Raw genomic sequence first — 24,792 nt, forward strand, 5'->3', positions numbered from 1 at the left:
TTTGATAGATCACTATAATCTCTTAAAATAATTTACATTATTCTTGTCCATAATATTCGAAACACACAATGGAGAGAAAATACCAAAATAAAAAATTATTTACAATAACTCGAAACTTATAACTACACAACAATTATTATTTACAACAAAATCTAATTGTAAGTTCAAGTAATCGTAGTAGCTTTCCATTCTCATTTATAGTATAGCTGAGAATAATTTTCATAATTTTTAAAAGAAAAATTCTATAAAAATGTAGCTCACTATTTACGATAAATGTTTTATTGAAATATTGTCTTTCCATAGATAAAAAAGTTGAAATATTTTTATTAAATATATCAACTTATTAATTTTATGATTACTGAATCACATTTATTAAATTTGAAATTTGTCAAATGATAAAAAGAACTTTGTTCAAATGTAAAATTATATTACTTATATATAACTGTTTATAAAAAGAAAACAATTGTAATTTATATCATTTATACATGTAATATAATTGTAAAGGTACATAGTAATCAAATATTTTTCACCAATTTCTAAACACTGTATCTGAAATATTGGTGCCCCCAGACTTTTTATTTGATTCTTAATAATTTTGAATATAAGAAATGAGATTATACATATAATTTCAATGTATACGGTAATTTTACGTGACAAAATCTACAAGTTATTACAACTTTCCTTGAAAAAAAAAAAAAGAAAAAAAAATTTTAAAACAGTACTACGAGTTTTATTTTCGCACTTTTCAGAGCGCAGTTTATAATTTTAAACAATTTACATGATCTTTCTACCTCCTGTCTTTTTTCTTCACTTGAAATTCATTCTGAATCTAAGAAAAGTATTTGAGTGTTCATCTCCTTTTTTTTTTGGCAGCATTGATGGTATGAGAAATAGAACTTTGTAAATCCCCAATTTCTCTGCACAGACTTATCTCGAATTAACAGAGTGAAACTTTATCGTTTATACTCATATACATATACGTACACATACACACACATACACACACACACGCTCGCATCATATGTATAACATACGTATATCTTTGATGCCTTTCTGCAAAAGCATTTATATGCAATCGCATTCAATTTCTGAGACTGTATTTCTGTGTACTATCATATTTTGCATTATTTATGATTATGTGAAAAATTAATAGAAACAATTTAAAACTACATAGCTATTCTCATGCATTTTATCTTAAAGCATATTCTACACACATATGGGATACCTAAATAATTAATTCATTTTTACTAAGCTTGATTTATAAATACAGTATTAAAATATCAATAAACAGAAATCATTTTGCTACTTTTAATTTCCATACTTCAGATAAGATTAATATAAATTTTCACTTGCATTCCTATGCATCTTTCTAAATACGTCGTGTATGTGCTTTATATAACCAGATAGAGTTAAAAAAAATTTCTTTTTCTTTTTGTAAATATTACCTTTCTTACTTTGTTAATTCGAGGTCAGTCTATACATATACATGCATAAATACATACACGGAATGTCCAATTAAACACGATAAACAAGTACAATATAATAGAAATCTTAAGAAAAAGATGCTGATAACTATTTAATCGTTCATTCTTCATAAGATTATTAATTAACAAAATAATTGTACTTCTTTACCACATTCAGATGAATATTCTGTAGTAACATATGCATAGATTGCTTCAAAGGCGGTGGTATATTCAACAAATGTAAAGTTCTTGCATAAAAAATAAGATGATATTTCTTAACACTTCCCTGTAATTTTTACTTAATAGTTTAAACGACAATTATCAATCAAAATAAGTACGCAAAATATGAAGATAATTGTATTATATTATATTATATGATTCTTATAATCCTGTGTAATTTTTATGTATTCAAAGTAGAGATGTATTAATTTGAAATTTTATAGCTTAGATGATATTGTAATTGAAAATCGAAAAATCGAAAATCGAAAAATCGAAAATCGAAAAATCGCCAAACAGAAATTTAACGAGTATTACTATTATAAAACATATTGAAACATAACATTATCGGATTCTTTCTAATGTAATTATAGTTTTTAAAAGTTAATAGGGTCTGGTTAAAAAAGCATTAAAACTGATCTTATTTTTGGCGTAGAATTTTTTCTTTCTCGGATACACCATACCTTATGAAATATTGCTTTATATTTATGGAATTAATAAATCTAATTAATAATTTATTATAAAATTTCTGGTTGAAGACGCAGAGAACTAATAATTATTTACAAAATGATTTGAATCCAAAAGGAGACTATTTTGTAACGTACCTAATTAATTAAAAAAGAAATTTTTAAAACAGTTTCATAAAATACTACACACTTGTAAGTAGAAAAAAGTTTTCAAAATCAGTAAATCAGTATCTGAATTGAAATACCTAAAAGTTTCAGAAGATTAAATAATAAAATCGAATGATTACAAATTATTTTTAAAGTGGAGAAATATTAGAAAGATGATGTTTCTTGAAATTTGCAACTGAAAAGAATAACAATAATTATTATAATAATTGTTCTAATAGTAATAAAACAGTAACTACAATTGAATTATACTTAAATGCTTTAACATTTCTTAAAACAATAATAATAACATTCATTCCTACATACGTATACGTACATATATGTATGGTTTTCATATCCCTAAGTGTTCCATTCTAATTAACCGATTGAACAATCGTTTTAAGAGGTTCGCAGTTTTGAACACAGTTCACGATTGTTAAACACTTTCACTGTATGTAATCAACAATAGCTTCTTCTTTTTTATTATCTTTATACGTTTGCTTATCTTGTTTCCATCTAATTCCGAATTACTTTTTTTTATTATTATTTCACTTGAGTCTTAAGATGTTGCAAGAATTCATAATAACTCAGAGAATTCTCGAAACGATCTTCAACTAATCGTTCAATAAAGAGTGTTCTGAAGTGACTGTCATCTCTAGAAATTAAAAAAGAATAGAATTATAAATATTCTGTTTAGAGTTTAATAGTATACATACGTCGTATACGCCTTGATCTATAAATTTAATTAGTTCAATGAAACCAACTTAACACTTAATATAATTTATCAGGCGTATTTTACGGTTGTAGAAACCTTTTAGTATCATTCTCAAGGTACTTGTCAATTTCTGCTTATATCGAGTTAACGATATTTCAAATTAACAACAATTCTCTAAATTAGTGTTTGCGCTATATTAAAAATTTTTCAAGTTCCTCAAGAGAGCGTTTAAACTAAATTTAAAATGACATGACATATGTATATGTATACAACAAAGAACGAAACTCAACTCACCGAATAATTTGTACAGTGGCAGGGTAAGGCTTTTCTTCTTGTAAACTAAATACAAAATTGCGTAACCTTTCGCTTTCAGCCGTCTCAATTTCTGGTAATCATACTAAAAAATAATATTTTTTTCACGATGTACTAGTATTTATCACATATACTAGTATTTTTTATAACAAATTATTATAGAATTGTTTTAAAACATTTTATCATAGAATAATCATAGATATAAACTTACAAGTTCTTCGGGTATTGAAGCAAAAGCAGAAGCTCCAAGTATATTGCAACAAAATGAAGGGTGAATATTTTACCAATTAAAATAAATATCGATCACCAGCATCCATCAAGAAAGCTCCCCTAGAATCAAGTTTCTCAGCAGGAAAGATGCAATCTGGGTGGTTGTGGACAAAGTTTCCCATCGATATCTTTCAAATTCCGGTCATCAAGCGCATGAATAGGATAAAGGTCTGGGTAAATTGTCTGAATTAATTGAAATAGTGGCAGAGTTTTCAACTGGCACATTGCAAAGACTCGATCATCAAGTCTTGTATTCGTTCCCGATCTGAAGGCAACCTGAAAAGGAAAGCAAAATCACTTTCTTTTCCGACTTCGTTATATACTTTTATACTTTTAATAAAGTGTTAATTGTATCAGACATTAAATATTTTAAATATCTTTATACTTACGTATTTGAGCAAAGCAATAATATAAAGGGGCAGTAACTTTAAGCTCGCAGGAGCAACAAGTCCACCAGGGGCCGTTGACTGAGACAATTTATAGGCTGACAATACATCTATAGCCACGTTTATCAAAGCATCTCTTGCATCGGATAAAGATGACTGCTGAGACCTGTCTACAGCTATAACAGAATAAATAATAAAAAGAAATTTAAAAAGAATGTTTAAAAAAATTAAGTAACTTGTGTCCAGTTTGTCGGAGAAAAGATACCTTACCCATTTTAGAAAGTAGGCCTGCTATACATTGTTGATCAGCAGAATGAAGAACATCAGATAAAGTGGACACTACTGGTAGGCACAATGTGTGTACCCTAATTCTTCTTTCCCCTGAAACATACATTTTTAACTCAATCCCTTTTTTTTTGTAACAGTTAAACAAATTTAACAAATATACGCTTAATACCGATCAAAAGAGTAATTATATGAATTGTTATTTGATTTGAAAATTACCTTTACTTGATGTATAAAGTAGAGCTGCCTGAAAACACACGTTCTGAATATCTGAAAGGTTTTCCTCAATAGAAATTTGCATTCCAAAGCCAGCATCTGGATTAACGTTAGGTAAACTAAGAAGGTCAGTCGATCTAACAAAGAAATTTCCATGAAAGTATGAATACTCAAACCACGTGTGCATCGTATCTCATGACTGCTTCAAACCAATCTTTCGAGTAAGATAACGTCTGAGTATTCTATCGAGAGTTTCTGCATTCTGTGATTTTGATCCTCGGAACAGAGGAAGGTGATATTATACATCCTCCAGAAATTTACCCATACCCGCTGCAACAAAAATTTTGTTAAAAACAATTTTTATACAATTAATAAATGAAATGAAATAAATGAAATAAAATGAAATAAAATGAAATAAAATGAAATAAATGAAATAAAATGAAATAAAATGAACTAAATAAAATAATTAAGATATTTACAAGAGTGGCTAAATCGCAATATTGACTGTTCAACAGAATAAGTCGACAGCAATTTGTTGTCCACTGCAATCTACTGCCAATCTCTGATAGAAATCTGTAACTGGGTTCAAGTGTGGTACATCTTTGCTTGATCTACTATTTGGATCTTCTCTTGCTTGCAAAAGTCAGGGCCGAGGTTTGGTAAACAGGTTTGGAAAACAGTCACCCGTCCACCAGTTGGCGACTAAAATAAAATTATGTTGATATTTTAACAACTTCTAATCGTATTTTTAATCGTACTGTTCTCTAATTTACCATAAGTTTATATGCTGCTTGTAATGCTGCACCTAAAGCGCTACTTGTATCATGAGTCCCTTGAAATTTCGTTGGTAATTGAGCCAACAAATCTCTCACTAATTCCTCTCGTTCTTTTAAATTAACGATAGATTGTCCGGGCATGGAAGAATCCATCTGCAGAAAATGTCTTATTATTATTACACATATATGTACATACACGGTAATAATTCAACCGTAACAATTACATATAAATCATTTAGAATTACCATCTATATCGAGCTAATCATTTCCTGAGGTTGCGATACATTGTCGGGTATGCCAAAGAAATGTATCGCAGAATCTTACTGCCAGGAATCCAATTTGTGTTCTGCTATCACCAGGCAACTTGGATAATTCCTCGGAAATTACGTTGCAGACTATGCTCAAATAACCACTCTCTACTGCCAGTCTTGAAACATCCAAACCCAAATAGATACACGGCTGGCTGTGGTGGACGTAGCTGAAACATTTTTATACCATTACATGTCCATCCATTTTGCTACAGCTGTTGTAATTTAATGCTAGTATGTGATAATTTTAATCAAATATTTCTTATTCTTACCCTATATTCACTAGGGCAATAAATTCTATTGTACTGGTATTACTTCTGGACGTCTTGATGGATCTCCGTTATGACTTTTGTTACAGGATCAACTTGAAATTCGTCTGGTACTGGAACAATATTAAATTAAAATTCAAACTGTTTAATACAAGCACCAGTTTACCAGTACACACCAAAATTACAGTTCTGGAAATTTATACTCACATTCATTTACTCTGTAACACAGGTTACACTTCCACCTTTTTGAATCATTGAATACACAAACGGATTGATATACGTTCTACAAGCACGGCATCGTACTATTGTGCTGCACTGTATTACTGGTAAATGCTGAAAATACAATATACATTATTACTTGAAATTATCAAATGTTTTATGTCAATTCCAATTAACAAGCAAAACATATAGCGTACATACATTTAAATCCTTAAAAGGATGTATTAACACTCCTAGAGGCAATCTGGACTTTTGTAGTAAAGAATTTGATTCGGGGATCTTTGTGAGTGTACACCGAAAAATACTGAAAAATTTAGTATGCAACAACATTTTAATATATGTATTATATTAAATGTTTATTTTATCATTAGATACATTTTGTATAAAAAACTTACTCTGGACTACAATTAACACTATCTAGAAACTCTTGGTGAAGTTTGATCTTTGGTGGTTCCACTTTTTCTGCAGGTAAAACATTTCTACATTGCAATAGATCAACAGTCTCCATTCCCTAAATAAAATATATTCAAGTAAGAATAAAAAGTAAAATAATATGCTCAACTTCAATAATTATTATTATTATTATATTATTATTATATTATTATTATTATTATTAAAAAAGTAAGAATTCCACTTACCCATAATTTATTATAACCGGCTTGTGCAACCGACATCATATCATTTGATTGTTCAAATGATTCATTTGCTCAGGATATGATCTGGGTATCGTTTGTTCATTGAATCTAGTGGTATATTTACAGGATTTGGTGGTTGACTTGGATACTGTAAAGCAAAAAAAAAAAATTACGTACAGATATTGCAAACAAATCTTTGTTAATAAAATGAAATTTAAAATGGAACCATTCTTTGTCCAGGAAATCCTATAGGTGCAGCTGGAATTTTTGGTTGAGTCTCTACGCTACCTACTGTCCTATAAGGCATTGTGTTTGGTACACTGGTAGCATGTTGTATACCGTACGTATTTTTGGATACATTCTTGATCCTCCCAAATTCTGTTGGTAAGACATTTGTCCTCTAGGCTGTTGCATAGTAGTCGGAATGATATTTTGTTCTTGCTGCTGCACGAACGTTTGCACACCTTTCACGGTACTTTGGCTATCAGTTTTGTAAAGTTTCGATCTGTATTTGCTGATCAATTGCGAATTTCCTTGTAATTTGTTAATTCATCTCTAGGTGGAGCTTGATGTTTTGTAACTGGCACTTGGAACTGATTCTGAACATTATACATTGGTGGATATTGTTGGTTGGCGATAACCCTTACTGGTGCTTGCGGTGCTGATGGTGGTGGTGGTAGTGGTGGTGGTGGTGGTGGTGGTTGTGGCATTGGCATTACACGGGTTCATTGAATTTTGTTGACCGTCATCGGAGGTACTAATGGACGTTGTAGGGTGTGTTATATTTGTTTATGAGACGATAGGAAGTTGGCGATGGGTCTCTTGAGGTTTCTCTAGATGGATCTCGCGATGACTGGGCTGACGAGGTACCTGAAATGAACGGGGACTTGTATGTATACAAGTAATATATACATATACGATAAGATAATACGACAAAAAGTGGTAAATTTATGATATATATTACCAGTAAAGTTATAATTCCTGGTTGCATGCCATATGGTGTGTCGCACTTGCCTGTCCATTTACCATCTGAGGGGGACCACTTTTTAAATTACCCCCCAATTACCATATGGACGATACTGATAGTCTGGGCTGTGACATATCGATGACTTCCAAATGTCGCTAAAAAAAAATGATACGTTTATATTATGTTACCATGTTTAAGACCAGTGACAAATGAATATTGTAATATTTAGCGCTACATAACAAGCCATTAAAATATGTATATATTTCTATTATAATTTTATACATAAGAATGCAACAAGCAAATAAAAAAATTAACTATATTTAATACATTAGATTTGACAATGTTGAAATGTGACATCCAAATAATTCAGTCTCTTATTCTCTATGATAACACAAAATAAAACATTAAATCGTGTTATTAAAATCATACTACCTGATAATCTAATAGTTGAAAACTAAAACTTAATCAACAATCTATACGATCAAATGAAATCTAACAAATCTATAATTAAATGTAAGTCGATATCTTAAACGCAACATCGATAATTAAATATATTGAATTCTCAAAGTTTATTCCCTGTAAAAAGAAGATACAGAACTCTAAAAATAAAATTGTTAAAAACCGAAAGTCAAGCTTGACAAGAATGCAAATACAAAATCATAATAATAAATAATAAGACAATAAAAAATCAATAACATAAAAAGAAAGAAATCAGAAAGCGATAAATACATTCTTAATAAAATGCAAGTTTTGCATAGAAGTGCAGTATAAAAAAAAAAATTCAAATATAGTAGTAATTGACAAATAATTAAATGGATAGTTAAAAACTTGCAATTAGATGAAAGAAAAGATTATTTTTTAAAGGAGTTTACAAAAATTAAGAAAGAAGAAGGATCGAAAGGTTAAAACGTCACGTCGAAACGAAGAGACCGAGAAATGTAGATCTCTTGTCAAGTTTTCTAATGCAAGACCATTTTCTCACCTTTTCGACGAGATAATCACGGCGAAGATGAACAAAATTTTAGACTTTACTGCACCATGAGACGTGCATTGCACTTTTTTTACTGTATAATTCGCCGTTAATTGTCGAAAAGACGTACCTCGTCGACGCGACACACAACATTACGTGGCAACTCTGATTGAAGCGCCATATTCGCCAAGTGGTCTCACCACGAACCACAACACACTTCAAATCAACTTGTGTTTCACAAGCAATAAAGTTAATAAAACTTTCTCTGTTACAGTAAAGTAATATAATTTTTGAATTTATTTTTAATATTAATCACATAATTGGTCACACAAAATATACTGTTTGGTCGATTTCTTAAAATTATGTATGTACATTTGATCATTTCTTTATAATTAATGAGTTTAACCATCAAATTTCAATGGAACAGTAAATAATTTGTGTAATTAATACATATACATACATACATACATACATACATACATACACAAATTACTTAATCATAACTAGCATTAATGACTTGATTATTCAATTAAATACTTAGCAAGATTTTGTTATAGATTTTTTATAATAGAAAACATGGACTGAGACCTAACGATCATTCTTATAAATAAAACATTCATATTATATTTATACCATTTAATTGAAATTGTAATGCTAAAAGATTGTTAGATAAGAAGAACACGAAGAATCATGTTTAAAATTGTATATTCCGCACACCTTACAAAAAATTGTAATTTTTTTTTTTTTTCCTCTGTATTCCTAGTAAGTACCTTATTAAATTATCTTGTCGCAAATTTTTTTCAACTTCTCTTGAAGACTTGAATCCTCTTTCACTCGAATCGTTTCTCGACATAACGTTATTAAATTAGTTTCACCAAGATGTTTTTCTTAATTGATCTGGAAATTTCATTTAAATACAAAAACAGTCAGAATGTATGAAAAATTAATGAAATGAAATATTAAATACCTGAATTAACAATATTAACCAACAGTGACAAAACATTATGTAAGATAGGTATTTCCAAACTGTGCTGAGGATTAAAAAATTTGCAAAGTTTTTCTCCTACGTCCGCCTCGAGAAGTGATTTTTCACATTCCTCTAAGGAAATTGTAGTTGTTATCATTAAACTAATTAAAGCTTCGTTTTGCATTAGAACATGTTGGGCTGTTAACATTTTAACTAAATGCTTTATCGCCCCATGTTCTATTACCGAAAGTGTTATCCCTTTATCCCTAATTTAAAAAATATAAAAATTAGTAACTTTTACTTGTGGTAAAACTGAATGTAGTACAAATAATTATAAAATATTCAATAAAACTGAATTGGATGAACAACCTGCTATTATTGATTAACCAAGCGATTAAGCGATTCGCTTCACCCTGAACTCCGGGATGTTCCTCAACTTCGCACCACTCGACAACCTTCTCTACTAAACCATCCTTTTTTCCTAATTCTATTGCAGCTTCAGCTGAAATAATCACTGTGGTTATCATAATTTTTATCGTTTAATTCATTTATAGGAAAAATAAATGAAATAGAATCTTACATTGACCATCGATAACGATTCTTAAAGTTCCTAATAACTTGAAGACCACAGGATACGACGAAATGTTTATCATTGGATATAAAATATTTAATAAACCGTCTTTTAATATTACAGGCTTATTATCCACAGGAATAACAAGATTTCTTAAAGCGCTAAGCAAAGCATGTTGAAACCTTATATCAGCAGTATCTGTATTATTATCTTGTAGCAATTTAAGAAGAGTACAATGAACATTTTGCGTAACCATAAGTTTGCAATGAGCATCGGTACGTGCAAAATTGCCCATTGCTAATACTGCTGTAATTTGTAAATCTCTATCTTCACTTTCAAGCCATTCGACCAGTTTTTTATATACAATACCGTTACTGTTATCGTAGAGGCTGTTCATACTGTCATCTGAAAGTAACTTCTATATCAATTAATATTTTCATCTTTAATTTTATTTTAACATACCTCCAGTCAAGACAAGAACAATTAAGTTGCAAGCTATCTTCAACACGCATCTAGTCTCTTCGTCTGTGCAATACGGACTATGTTTTTCCAAAAGTTTTAATAATAACTCACAGACACCTGCATTTGCAAGTAATAATTTTGCTTTTTCTGAAATTTTAAACACAGATTAATAAAGATTTAGTCAGTGAAAAAATTTAAAGCACATTTCAAAAATGATCTGAATACCATCTTCTGCTTGACCATGAAAAGTTCCAAACACATTTCAGAAAGTTCCGACGATGCATCAGTTCCCAAAATATCTACTAAAATTCTTGTAAGTCTTTCATCTAGAAACACTATGTTGGCATCATTCGATATTCCTAATATTAGAAGGGCATGCATCGCAGCTTCTCCACCTGTAGCTCCATCAATTTCCAGAATGCTGCATATAATTGGTACTATATCCTGTTGCAGTGCCTAAGAAAGTTTACCTATATTTTAACATATGGATAACCATGAATATACTAATTATAACATATCATTTCTACCTTGAGTAAAATCATTTAATTTATATTTTCCACATATTCTTATAAAACAGTTAATATATTGTGTTAACTACAATCATATTTAAAGTATTTATGACAATAATTACAAACTTACAGACTAGCATACCTATAATTCTTTAAATGTTAATAATTATGGTATAAATATAAAAATATCTAGTAAATACCACACCTCTTTGCGAAGAGATGGTCGATCGATAAGAAATTAAGTAAAAGTCCTACAGCAACATTACGAAGGAATGGTGCACCTTCTACGTTCTTTAGCGTCACACTTTTTTCCAATACTGCCAAAATCGACATCAATCCATTTTTATCTTCCACAAACTTTTTACCATTTTCTGTAATAGAAAATAAAACTTATCATCAGAATAAAACACGCTATCCCTTTCAGCATTAAATACTTTTCACGGATCAGATATTCCAGCAGATAAAAAAATAAGTAGAGGGAATTAGGACAAAATAAAAGTATTCTATTCTTTAGAAATAATAATATCAATAAAAGGTTGATATTAAAGGCAAGATTTATAAAAATATTAAACTCCTACAAGAAATCGTTAATATTGTTACATCATATTATAATAACGGTGGTTTTAATGTTAGCTACATACATGAACAAAATTGGGTCATTAGGGATTAAAGCTCCCTACCATTCTCGTAACAAATATTCCCAATGCCCTGGAAGTCTGCGTTAATACATCAACACGTTCGTCCTTTAAAAGATCTATTAACGCATTCACTAAATCTGTACTAGTGCATTTTTCTCTTCCTCTTTCACTTTTTGCAATCTCAGCAATTGCTTTAGCAGTTTTTGCAATAATTTCCTTGGATTCATGACGCAAAGAGTTAAAAAAACATCGTCTATCGTGAACTCTGTAGCCTCTAAAAGAAGAATAAAATTATCTTGTTATAGAACATTATAATTGGTATAAAATTATTTGGATAATAATTGGATAGAATACCTCCTATAGAAGTTTTGCTAACATTAACAATAGAATCTAAGACTTGAATTATGTCTTTGATCTCTTTTTCTGACTTTACAACAAATCGTAATTCTTCAACTAGCTTATCAATGTTGTGTTTCAGTTCACCTGGAAAACAAATATCTCGCAATATAACTGAATTCATTTTTTATAAAATTTATCATATTTCTTAATAAATAGAGACAGGCAAGAATAAATAAATTATCTTATATGTACATATGTTCCATATTGCTTTTATAACAAATTTTGAACAACTGTGTGAAGAAAATTTGTCTCCACGTATTTATACAACTTCTAATACATTACCTTCCATTATTACTTTTTTCTTTTTTAACTGTAATGAGCTGACTTTAAAAGATTTATACTTCTTTTACAAATTAACAACAAAACAAAGCTTTACTTAACATGAAAGAAACAACTTTGAAGGATTTTCCATAAATTATAAAACATTAGATAAGAAACTTGCGTTTTCCCTTTAAATTCCTTATATGAAACTTAATCCTATTTCACAGGTTGACATAAAATCGGTTACACTGATCGTGAAATAATTAAATGTAAAAAGAATGATATCTATAAAATGCAAGCCCTACAAATCTTAATTTAAATTTCTCCTATGTATGTTACATATGAATTGTATGCTAATTAATTGGCCCTCAATTTTAATTTAATTTTTCCAAATAAAATGAAAATTTCTTACATTGGTACTTTTGATTTCAAAAAGTAGCTAGTTTTAAAAAATTACTGATAACAATTATTTGACAACTTTAACAATAATCATTCTGTAACAGACAAGATAAACGATATTGAAATATTTGTAGTAGCCATAACTTTTTAAAATAAAAATGTATGAATAAAAAATACACTTCTATATATATATATATATATATATATGTATATTTTGTCTTGAATTGTTATTGATTTTTGATATTATTTGCTATTAAATAAACTGAATACGATGAAATTTTAGAATTCTCCAAGGAATTAAAATAAAGGTTATGTATTTACTTATTAGATCATCAGCATCAGCAACTATCGGTCATCTGGTAATCGTTGTATAAAGTTTGTTGTGAAAACTTTGTATTATTGTAATTTTAATAACAATACATATTTTAATAATAACTATAGAATAGTATAATGTAAAGTAACAATGACTTCTAATGAAGATGTAAGAAAAAAAAAGACAAATTGTATGGTAGGTATGTTATATAAATAATTGTTACATTAAGGCTATAATTGATATAAAATATAATTTAATTTTAGAAAAATTGTTATTAAATTATTCATTTGTTTCAGGTACATTATTCTTAGCTGGAATTGCAGGAATTTCTACTATGGTTGGGTTTGGCACTGCTTTAGCGTCAACTAGAAAACAAGATGCAAAAATTTTGAAGCAGGTCTTTATGAATCTGGAACTGCATTAGCTACAAAGGCCCTGATTCGGGGCTCTCTATGGGCAATCGGAGGTTGTGGATTGCTTTTCTTTGGTATTTGGAAGCTATCCGGTGCTAAAACTGCAGAAGAATTTCGATTAAAGGCTGGAAGTATTTTACCAAGGATACCAAAAAATAACCCACCACAGAGTAGAACTGAATTTGAAAACCTTACCGATTCCTTAGATATGTTTCTGAAGAGTGGGGTAAAGAAAGTAATATCATTTATTATATTGGCTAGTGTTAAAAGCAGTAAATAATTTTTTTATTAAATTACCTTAAAAGTCTTAACAGTAGTGTTTCAAAAATATTACTATTATCTCTGTTAATCAATTACATCATTATTTTCAGTTTACAAGCTGATTAAAAAAGATCATCTAGCCACAGGTTTCACAGAAACTATAAGTGTAAATGTTTGCGTTCTTTTAAAATGCAAAAATATCTGTTTATTACATTATAAATAGTATTTTTCATATAGCAGTATGTTTTATACTTATATGTATACGTTATTAACACATAAGATCTAAGATTTTGATTTGTAAATACTACATGTTACAATAAATAATTTTTGTCTATTGAACGTCATAAGTTGAAGAAAAAATGTTAAAAATTTATTTAACAGTGTCAATATCAACTTATTTATCTCTCCGTGACAATAATTAGTTTTTTTCTTTCTTTTCCGGTAAACATATAATTAGTTAATTTACATACGTAATTCACCTGACATTTATATTGGTCTAAGAAACTTGGCATCGTATGCATTATGTAAATTATTATTTTTTCATTCTATTGCATTTATAAATGTTATATTTTAATTATGCGTAGAATTAATAAACAAGTAAAATGTAATTCTTGTAAAATATTTAGATAATTTAATAATTGTCGTGATAATCAGTGAATTTATTAATTATACAACTCTACATAGAGTTGTTTATTATTTCTAAAGAAAAGCATAGAAATTTATGTATGTAGAGGAAAAGAATGTAAGAAAAAGTGTGAACAAAAATATTATTTAACAGGAAGATTAGGTAAAACATATATAACATACGATAATTAAGACTAAAACTATATTTTTATACCTCCAGTTATAAATTATTATTATTGTTGTTAATATACAATATTCATGTATAATAAAGAAAAAGCATAGATAATAACAAAAGAAATGATACTAACAAATTATACATTTGCTTCTTGTACGCTTGTTTATTCTATTATACACACATACAAAACGTACAGTTTTTCCCATTTTGCTTTCATTTTGCTTATTTGGAAAGAAGAAGAATCAAACCAAAAATGTTTTCTTCATTTATCTTGATAATGATGTTTTCTTTCATTCGATTGCACTTATTGCTAATTACGGAAGATAAATGTTCGCTATATAGAATTTATTATTAAACAGCCAGATGATATTATAGTAGCAGGCAAAATTCTTTTTTTTCTTCTGTATATATGTATATTTTACATTTAGTTTTTCTTTTTTTTTTCTCTGGAGCTTTCTCCATATTCATCGAATACTTTAACACACTGCAAGCAATACTCGTGGAAAATTGAAGAATTAGAAGATTCTAAGTGAAAATTCATGTTCTACTTAATTTAACAACGTTTTAATCTCTAACTTTTATTACTCGTTTGTCTCCTAAAAAACTATTTCTCGTTTCTTTTTAAAAAATTTCTTTCACTTGGAACTGTTATACAATTACTTGCAGAAAAATAACTCGGTAATTATAACATTTCCAATGACAGAGTAAATACAGTGTTTAATCGCAGTGCTACCTGTATCAATTACGAAAAGCAGGTTTCTTTTTCTGTTCTTGTCGGAATTATGATTAGACTGATTTGCAATAATGCTTCAATTTAATAATATTAAATTAAACAATTGAAGATTTCTTAATTCATACTTATGTTTATCGGTAATCGATGCATTGTTAGAAAGGATTTCCTATAAACTCGTACTCTTTTTTCTTTCTTTTTTTTTTTTTGTTACAGATAACTTGGGGGTACATAAATATTTTCATACGAACAATTCAATTCTTATCCACCAAATGAAACGCGTATATTTGACCATTATCATCGTTAGTGTAATAATTATTTAAGTATTTCAATTATTGAATCGAGCATAGTAGTAGTACATACTTTGGCAATATTTATTGATAAATAATCAACTATTGTGCCTTTCGTTGAACCGCGATATCCTTTTGTTATTTTATTTTATTTTATTTAAAAACTATCAGGAATATTTTGAGTTGAACAAAGAAAAGGAAGTTGGTGCGCAGGCTGTAATAATTACTATTGGTTTTTTTACAAATTCGCTACCTATTAAAGAGCTATGTATTAATCATAATTAAAATTATCCGAAAATCAGTTTGTAAGTGAAATAGTAAATGGGAGAATTTGTAAATGATACTGATAATATACATATATTAATCGTATTCATGCCCCCTATTGGTAATATTTGTGCGAATTAGAAGCAATATGGTAATTTATTAAAGAAAATTGAAAAAAAAAGAGAGAAAAGAAACACGGTTTAGTAGAAAGTGTTAAAAAAAATAATAAGATAGTTAATCAATTTCGGATATATAACTGCGCGTCGCGTCGATCAGCGGCATGGATAATTGTTTTATTTTAAATATAAAGATATTTTTTTCTAATACACTCTCATTTCACTTAACAAATGCTTTCATCCTGACCATGCGACTAGAATCGATCAGTTTATGTTTCAAGGGCGACCATCCCTACAAAGATGTCTATTAATTGATATTGTATGTATATAAAATTACAAAGAAGGGACCATTATTATTGAAACGTTCTCTTTTTCTCTTCTTTTTATTCTTACGAAGCTATTATTCGCTGCATCCTCGGTGAAAAATTGTGAGTTTTAAAACTTATCGCTTCTTAGAATGACAACATTTTTAACATATACCTTCATATGTACGCGTATTTATATGTATATATGTATATAGTAAGTATATGTATATGCAACAGAAACTGAACTTGATGTATTTCTTATAATAATACGCAAGTAATCTAAAATAAATTCAGGTTCTATTATCGTATGAGTTTCAATGATTTAAGTATACGAATAAATATAAATAAGATAATTTATACAAAAACCTTGTTTAGAAAGGAATATTATGTTATAGAAAAGTTAGACATTAACAAAATAAACGGTTTCTGCAAGGTTGGCTGCAACCTGAAGGTTTACAGATACGAATAAGCAGCCCATTTTATTAATCCTAACAGCATAAAATAATCGTAATAGAAAATAGTAAATATAAATGTTTTTTTTTCTTTTTTTTTTTCTCTTCGGTTTCTTGCCTTTTTCCGTCTAACGATCAGGAATGATCAAACGAAACAATGCAAGATATTTATGCGATATCGATCCCTGATTATTATCTTTGTTTTACTATTTTCTACAAAGAATATTTTCTAGCTCGTTTTCGAGGTACGTACGCTTAATGAACGCACGTGTCACGTGATATTTTTTACATTTTTCTGGTAGAACGAGATTTCAGAAGAATTGTCTGTGTTGTCGATTAAAGCGATACTTGAACACATTTACTATATGTATAACAATAAATATATGAAAAATTTCTTTTCGTGTGAAATATGTATATTACGTTTAACAAATATATTCTTTTGATATTAAATATAATTTTATGTCTTCCTCCTCGTTCTACCTAAGGTTTTACAATATACATATCCAACTCGACGAAGAGGTATTAGAAGAAAAAATATTTTAAAAAAGAAGAAGAAAGAAGAAGAAGAAGAAGAAGAAGAAGAAAAAATGTCTTCAGAAATTGTTTTTAGGAACAAAATATTTTGATGAGGTACCTCTAAGTAAGAAGCTCTTTATTCGTCGATAAGATATTTAACACGAAATATGTTAAATAAATTATCATAAAATTTATTACTAAATTCAGTGTGCAACATTTAATATTATAAAATTCAGTGTGCTATATGTTTGAATAACGCATTACCATCACTTTCACCCTACCACAACTTGTGTACGACTTTGTTTGTGTCGTTAATAAAGAGTTAAAAAAAAATTCTTTCCAAAGGATATTTCTCGAAAGCCTACTTTTGAAAGGTATGTGTTTTCCAAAAGCATAATTCTCAGTGTCTTTCGAAAAAGTTTCCGAAAAAGAAAAGAAAAGAAAAGAAAAGAAAAGAAAAGAAAAGAAAAGAAAAGAAAAATGTAGTGTGCTTTAATTAGCCTTGAGCTTTTCGTATTCTTCTGTTCCGTTAACGTAACTCTTTTTCGCGACTTTGGTAGCACGGCTAGCATTTAGATAAGAGCTTTGGAAGAATTTAGCAAAAAGAATAAAATAACTAAAGTATATAGGAGACCAAGCGTCACATTGACACGCGAAATGTGACAGTCGATCTTACCGCCTTCCAGATATTGGAAAGCTCTAATATTTACAATGACACCCATTACCATTTGCATTATCTGCAGCGAACAGTGATCAGCATGGCAATCCACTGTGGTGGTCTGTAGCGCATCGCTTTCAGAGCATAATACGAATACATTATGGAGTGAACAAAATAGTTCATAACAATATACCATCTAGCAGTTGCTGCATATTCTGTATAAGAGAACCATGCGTATAGAAGAACAGTATATGATGATACCAATGTAAAAAGATCAAACGCTGTTTTCGTAGCACAATAAAGATCGTGTCGCCTAGTTCTGGAAGCTTTGATAGGACAAACATCCATGTCCAAAAGCCTGATACACAATTTCTTTCAATGAAGCTGCAAACAGATGACATTCTTATTATCAATGTTTTTTAATACTAGTAGGTAAATATGTAAATTTATGTACAATATTAAGAAAATATAATAAAAAAGAAAAAGAAAAAGATAGAATTACCTAGGTACACAAATACTATAATGAAAACCATAATTCCTTAGCACATAAATCAACTCTGGTGCTGTTCTAGTAAATCCAATAATGGAGAAGATCGCGAGCACTGTATTCCATACAGTAAGTGCGCCTCTTAGCTCAAACTTTGGCCTATTCGACATATAATGTTGTCCTCCAAAAATCAAGATCATGTAAATGCCACAATAGTAAAAACCATTTGTCCAATTCTTGATCATCCATTGTTGAGTTTCCGCCGGACTGAAAGTCTCTTCGAAATTGAAGACGTACGAATAATTTGGTAAAGTCACCTCCATGTAATCCACTTTATTCATCTTTAAGTATTTTTCTTCTAATCCTTTCTCCGGAATAATTGCAAGCCACCACAATTCCTTACTCCGGCCTATTGTTAATTTACTAGAAAAAAAAAAGACAAGAAGCCAATATGTAGTTGAAAAAGTAGTTTCAATTCATTCATTTATCATGCAATGTACGTATTTATGTATTTATGTATCTATGTAAGTATGTAAATAGCTGTAAATCTTTCAGTAATTGACACGAATTTATTTGCATTTTTCATTACGAATAATATCAGAATTTCACAGAATTTCACAGAATTTAATACTTTGTTATGTTACATATTATTACATTTCGTTTACACAATTCTTCTGTTATGCCTGTATCGAACTGTTTTTCCCTGCGATTACGTAAAAACGTATACGGCATTTACGACATATCACGTGATTCATTTACCTATGTAAATTCGACTGAGATGAAAAAAAAGAAGAAGAAAAAAAATAATAAATTCAAACAATTGTTTCGTTGCATCATACACCAGGGACTCTGTTCAATTTTATTGAATGACGAGAAAAATATGACATGACGATAGATGAATTACAAACGTGGTCGCAATGCAAAACTAAACAAGTACGGTTCTGTGCAAGACCTTTATGCCAGTTTAATTGCCAGAATCGCGGCAATTGCATTCTACATTTCTCCTTAACCGAGATAAGCCTAACTTTACCAATTTAGATCGTAAAGAAAATAATTTAGTTAAGTAAACGAAAAGAAACACTGAAAGAGGATATCTAATGATAAGCCTTATTTGCTCTTTTTCTTTTTCAAACTTTTAACGCTTAACGCTTACGATTAGAATGCGTAATTGAAAGTAATTAAAAAGAAGTAAAAAATACATATTGATGGTTACGATATACATACATATGTATTTATGTATTATGTACCATATATGGTTAAAGTTCAAATATATGTATGCAAATAGGTAAGTTTGCATGATTCGATGCCCTCAACCTTGATCACCTGCGGCAAAAACGATTATGTAAATCGCGTTTCGAAAACTGTTTTCTTAACTATTGTTTAAAAAAAAAAATTGTTTCCTTTGGATCGGAACGGCGAATCAGATGCATAGAAGTGGTGAAGTGGTAATTTGAACGACAGTTGAAAGGAAAATGACAAGGAAAAAAAAAAGAGGTGTTAGAAGGCTACTTATGTATGTAGTCTTTTCTATCTTAAAATATTCATAGACCTACATCAGATAGACCAACATCAAAGACGTCACCAGTTATTTACTGATTTATATTGTATCTTGAAATGAACAGAATTTGTCAATATTCGTAATAGAAAAGGATTCGTAATTTATTTAAAATAAATAAATAATAGTAAGTATGTAGCTCGGTTCGCGACATCAAGGAACAGGTAAAAATTGCTTGATAAAAGGTAAAGCCGTTTCTTAATTTATGTACATACGTGTAAAATGAAATAAATAAAAAGAAATGAAGCCTAAATCATTCGGCTTTAATTTCACTCTGTCGCACCAACACATATTCACGCCATGACTGCCGGCAGTCACATACCTTACACATACATACATATGTGTTAATGCGGCAGAATCAATTAACTAACGCCTAAACCACGCGACATCGCGCGATCCTACAATTAGCGTCTAATCAGCTATCAACGATTAGCATCACTCGATATATTTCGTAAAATTTTCATCAATTATTTAACACTTTATTATCTATAATCTATAATCTATCATATATAATATGGTTTGAAAACAAATTCTGTTTTGCTTCTTTAGATAATTAGGATAAATAAAATTGACATATCTTTAAACATGAAATTTAATCTTAATATCTGTTACGCGTCTATCTTTTAAAGTTATAGCTTCCCATAAATTAATTTATACCATATACATATCTTTCATATGTATACATAATATCATTTCTAACGGACTCTGACCAAATGATCACCAAATGATAATAATTATCAATGCTGGAACTCTTGTTCGCCACAGAACTGCCAAATATGTATATTTTTATGGAAGAAATTCCTTTCATTTTATTCATTCATTCATAGAAAGAAAAACAAATGTAATCTGACATTTTCCAAATCTTATCTAAAAGAAAAAGACGGTAACGATATTAAAACTACGAATGAACTTGAAATCAAGAGGAAAGATACTTAAGTAAGAGGAGATCAACTTGTCGGACTTGTATGGAAATTAGCAAAATTTATCTAAACTAACCGAAAACGGAATATGTAGTTTGCAAGTATTTCAAGAATTATTTACAAAGATCTTTCAACTTGTAAGTGTAAGTAAAAATTTATACGAATAACCATTTTCTGTTGGCTGTTTATGAGATTAATATTAGGCTATTTTTATAAATATATCGCATCAAATATAGCGCATCATTTTGTCATTAAAAAAGTGATATATGTAATGTGATTCTTGCTTATAAAAAAAGAGTAATTAATATCGTGCGAGAAGCAGTAGTTGGCAAATTGCAACATATTTATGAAATTTTCTGTACCTAAATTAAGCATTTAAAGATAAATAAAATCCATTCAAATGTCAAATGTACATACACAGTATTATGTAAACAGATTATCAACTATTTCGTATTTCTTATCAAAAATCTTTCTGAAGAAATATTTAACGCGATTTACTTGGATAACAAATTTTTTAGTAAAAAATAAACCAAACAAATAACGCTGATATTTCTAAAAATTACACTCACATTTAAAGTTATGTAATTTCACTTTCAAGGAATATTAAGATTGTTTTGGTCATTTTAAATGCACGCGCGTCATAGGAAACGTGATAAGTCAATATAAAACGTACATACAGTGAAAAACGAAGAATAATGCATGTATTTTCAATTGATGGAAAGATTAGTAAAACAAAAAAGTATTACTGACACGGCGCGGCGATTCGTTACAATTTCCGGTTGCTACAAAAAATCTCGCTTATTTATGTAAATACAATGTACATATTTAGGTATGTATGTACATATTCAGATGACCAAAGAAAACAAGACGAACGAATATCACATTAATTTCATAAGGTAGTAAGTAGGAATAACACGGAAAAACTCTGACTAAACCGCAGAGCAATATATTTTTTTATCAATTAAAGTAAGTAGTTACGTATTCAAGGGGTAAACTGTTAAAAAAAAAAAAAAAATGTTTCCAATTCGAATTCCAACGGGCATCATATTCACGCGAATGGCATAATGTTTCTACATTTTATTATAGTATACAGGTATGTACAAGGTGTCAATATTTTTTAGTTTCAAACAAATACTACTGCTCATACGTAATCATGGCCTTAACCTTCTGTATTTATTAACTTACTATTTATTAACTTCGTTTTCACTAAATCATTTAATATTGCACATATGTAGATATTTTTTAATTATTATACATAAGTAACCGGAAGTAAGTACCGATGGAGGTCTGATTCGCGCGAAAAGTGCCACGTGTTAGATGTAAGTAAGTAAGTAAGTAAGTAAGTATGTATGTAGTCTGCAACCGGAACAGTCAGCTCAAAGGTTAACACCACCGTCGGTACTTCCGGTTCCGGGAATATTTGTATTCTGATGCAAATCGGTCAATTTATAAGCATAATATTGTAAAAATTAGTTAATAAACACATGTATTATAGTACCCCGCGCCCGTATCAAGATGAAAAGACGTAATGGAATAATCCAATAAGGAAATTGAACGATATGTATGTAATATCGAACGAATTTCTAAATTATCTGTATAAAAATCTGTAGACTTGCAAAATTTCCGCATATTTAAGCATTTTGTACATATGTACGTACATACAAAAATACAAAACACTTGTATCAAAATTGAAAAGAATATTTTTCTAAATTATTCGATAAAAGAAAAACGGTAGCCGCGACGAATAATAACGCACACCTAGTTTATTCTATCAGGCTACATCTCAATACATAACTAAGTACGCATAATAAAATTTGTTAGCCTGTAATTTCCGGTATACTGATTGAGGAATCGTCGCCAACTTCATCGTACCAACTTATTAATCAAAACTATCAAACTAATTATAATATAATAAAAACCAGTGTTAAACGATATCAGAAAATTTCATCATTCTCTGACAAGAATAAAACGCGCGAAACCCCATTAAAAAGAAATGAGTAATAACTACGTTAAAAATGATAGTAACAAGGCTTATCAATATCCAATGCATGGATAAGTACAATAACGATGTTAGTTGACATAATAATTATCAAGTAAGTATGTGTACGTAATTGGAAGAAGATAGCGATGGATGTAAGTTCAATGGAACGGTCTCTCTCTCTCTCTTACATGCATCGTATAAATAACCAACCGTTTATAATTGAATCAACTAGAAAATTTCAAATTTTTCTGCCACACAAAACTCGTTAGGGAATACGATTTAGATAAAATTTCATCAATTTATAGAGTGATTCATGAACAAATTAACGACCTTTAAGGGTATGAAAACTAACCTCAAAGTTCCTTATTAGTCAATAATTAAATTATCTTTATCCGTTGCTATTTCTGCGAAATTATACATGTCTATTTCATCTCTGCACTTTATTCGATCCAGAACGTAACAGCTTCGATTATGTGCAATTAAATTTTCAAACAATAATCTTTGCATCGTGCATGTGAAATCAAGTTCAATGTTCAAGTTGAATACATCAACTTCACGTTGATTTCAAAAATTATCTCCAATACTAAACACTATTATTCAGATTAGCCTCCTTAATTCGTTCCAATTGATTGATTTTTGATTTTTCAACAATTTCATTCAAAAAGTTGACCGAACAACAGAATACCATAGAAAATAGTCAAATAAAAAAAAAACAAAACAAAAAAAAAACAAAAAAAGATGAAGAAAACTGAAGGATACCAATATAATTTACTATACATATATGTATATAGCAAAAAGTATAATTATTATAAATTAATATTAATCGTAAATGGAATCTAATGATGGAAAGAGATATATATATATATATGCATATGTATGTATTTAGATACAATTCGAAAAATAATGAAATTTGACCCATATTAAACAAAACGAAGGGTAGGGAACACGTAGGAAAACAATGAAATCTTTAATTGCAAGAAAAGGTATACATATGTATGTATAAGATAAACGAAAATTGCGTGATAAGATAAAACATTTAATAGAAGATTACCCTGTCGTTATTACCGGAAATTTTAATACCGTGCAAATAGAAATCATCCGATAAGGTATTGAATACTTTCGACGAAAGTTGAAACCAGAAAATTACAGAAAATCACCTGACAAATATGCTAAACTATGTAATACCGACTAGGTATTAACTTTCACAAACGATTTCAATTCATAAAATGTAGAATCAAGAATGAAAGTTATCTCGTCGATTGAAATCAAAATAATGACATAAAATTCATAATGATGTACGTATATATAGAATAAGAAATGGAAAAATTGCTTAAAGGAAGAAAATCAAGAACAGGTACATACCTTTAAGTGGGCCGAGTTAGCGAGGGTTTCGGAACCAGTCGGTGGAGGAAGAAGACAGAGGGGATCGTTCTTTTAATTCCTTTCTGCACACCGAAAGATTAAGACTCGCACTAATCACCGGGCAGTCCTGGCTGCCTGCTTTAAGTAGGCATATTCGTTGAATATAGTGAAACAAGGTTGACTTTCAGTGCTAGTAGTTTTCACACACGCCGCCGGCCCAGCAAGATGCAAATGTGTAGAACACCGCAAGGCGCCATCTTTAGTTGGATACTGCGCAAACTATGTGACTGTCAGAGCATAGACAATACTGCAAATTAAACAGTCCCTAGATTAAACAAACGTGAAATACCTGAACGGAGCTTTACACTAGTTACATTCTCGTATAGCGTCATTACGAATTCGCAAAAAGATTAGACATCCCATTGTTTTCGAGCGGTCATAATTTGGGGGGTCCTCGACAACTCTAGGCCAAGTTGGGTCTTGTATGCATCAGTATGCAGAAAACACCGTTGGTACGACAATGGTGCTAGTTCCTCCTCTTTTATC

At 29.6% G+C, this 24,792-nt stretch overlaps 4 protein-coding genes across 4 annotated transcripts; 1 reads left to right on the forward strand and 3 right to left on the reverse strand.

Moving 5' to 3' along the window:
• On the reverse strand, positions 1-7,397 carry LOC114880054 (protein transport protein Sec24A). The gene is given in 32 exon segments (XM_046289118.1): positions 1-2,945; positions 3,300-3,402; positions 3,525-3,598; positions 3,600-3,667; positions 3,669-3,863; positions 3,977-4,149; positions 4,244-4,354; positions 4,478-4,636; positions 4,639-4,673; positions 4,675-4,804; positions 4,929-4,988; positions 4,991-5,119; positions 5,122-5,176; positions 5,248-5,378; positions 5,381-5,416; positions 5,496-5,510; positions 5,513-5,570; positions 5,572-5,694; positions 5,696-5,728; positions 5,842-5,870; positions 5,873-5,903; positions 5,906-5,940; positions 6,035-6,085; positions 6,088-6,160; positions 6,248-6,350; positions 6,442-6,557; positions 6,685-6,725; positions 6,728-6,766; positions 6,769-6,829; positions 6,908-6,977; positions 7,040-7,195; positions 7,294-7,397. Coding segments are annotated over 32 exon segments (2,709 nt in total). The 3' UTR covers positions 1-2,833.
• Positions 7,398-8,897: 1,500 nt separating this feature from the next.
• LOC114880055 (rap1 GTPase-GDP dissociation stimulator 1-B) lies at positions 8,898-12,742 on the reverse strand. The gene is given in 14 exon segments (XM_046289321.1): positions 8,898-9,505; positions 9,586-9,851; positions 9,955-10,087; positions 10,166-10,561; positions 10,619-10,765; positions 10,844-10,864; positions 10,867-11,074; positions 11,333-11,361; positions 11,364-11,498; positions 11,808-11,831; positions 11,834-12,001; positions 12,004-12,039; positions 12,120-12,248; positions 12,447-12,742. Coding segments are annotated over 14 exon segments (1,812 nt in total). The 5' UTR covers positions 12,454-12,742; the 3' UTR covers positions 8,898-9,392.
• Positions 12,743-12,866: 124 nt separating this feature from the next.
• LOC114880053 (transmembrane protein 242) lies at positions 12,867-17,763 on the forward strand. Its single transcript, XM_029195650.2, is given in 4 exon segments — positions 12,867-13,336; positions 13,434-13,520; positions 13,523-13,785; positions 13,922-17,763. Coding segments are annotated over 4 exon segments (411 nt in total). The 5' UTR covers positions 12,867-13,287; the 3' UTR covers positions 13,934-17,763.
• On the reverse strand, positions 15,134-24,516 carry LOC114880098 (elongation of very long chain fatty acids protein 6). The gene is given in 6 exon segments (XM_029195729.2): positions 15,134-17,918; positions 17,921-18,029; positions 18,032-18,192; positions 18,195-18,325; positions 18,444-18,851; positions 24,247-24,516. Coding segments are annotated over 5 exon segments (870 nt in total). The 5' UTR covers positions 18,770-18,851; positions 24,247-24,516; the 3' UTR covers positions 15,134-17,775.
• Positions 24,517-24,792: the final 276 nt, after the last annotated feature.

The sequence above is a fragment of the Osmia bicornis genome, chromosome 16 (genome assembly GCF_907164935.1).
Source record: "Osmia bicornis bicornis chromosome 16, iOsmBic2.1, whole genome shotgun sequence".
In the NCBI taxonomy this organism is placed as follows: Eukaryota; Metazoa; Arthropoda; class Insecta; order Hymenoptera; family Megachilidae; genus Osmia; species Osmia bicornis.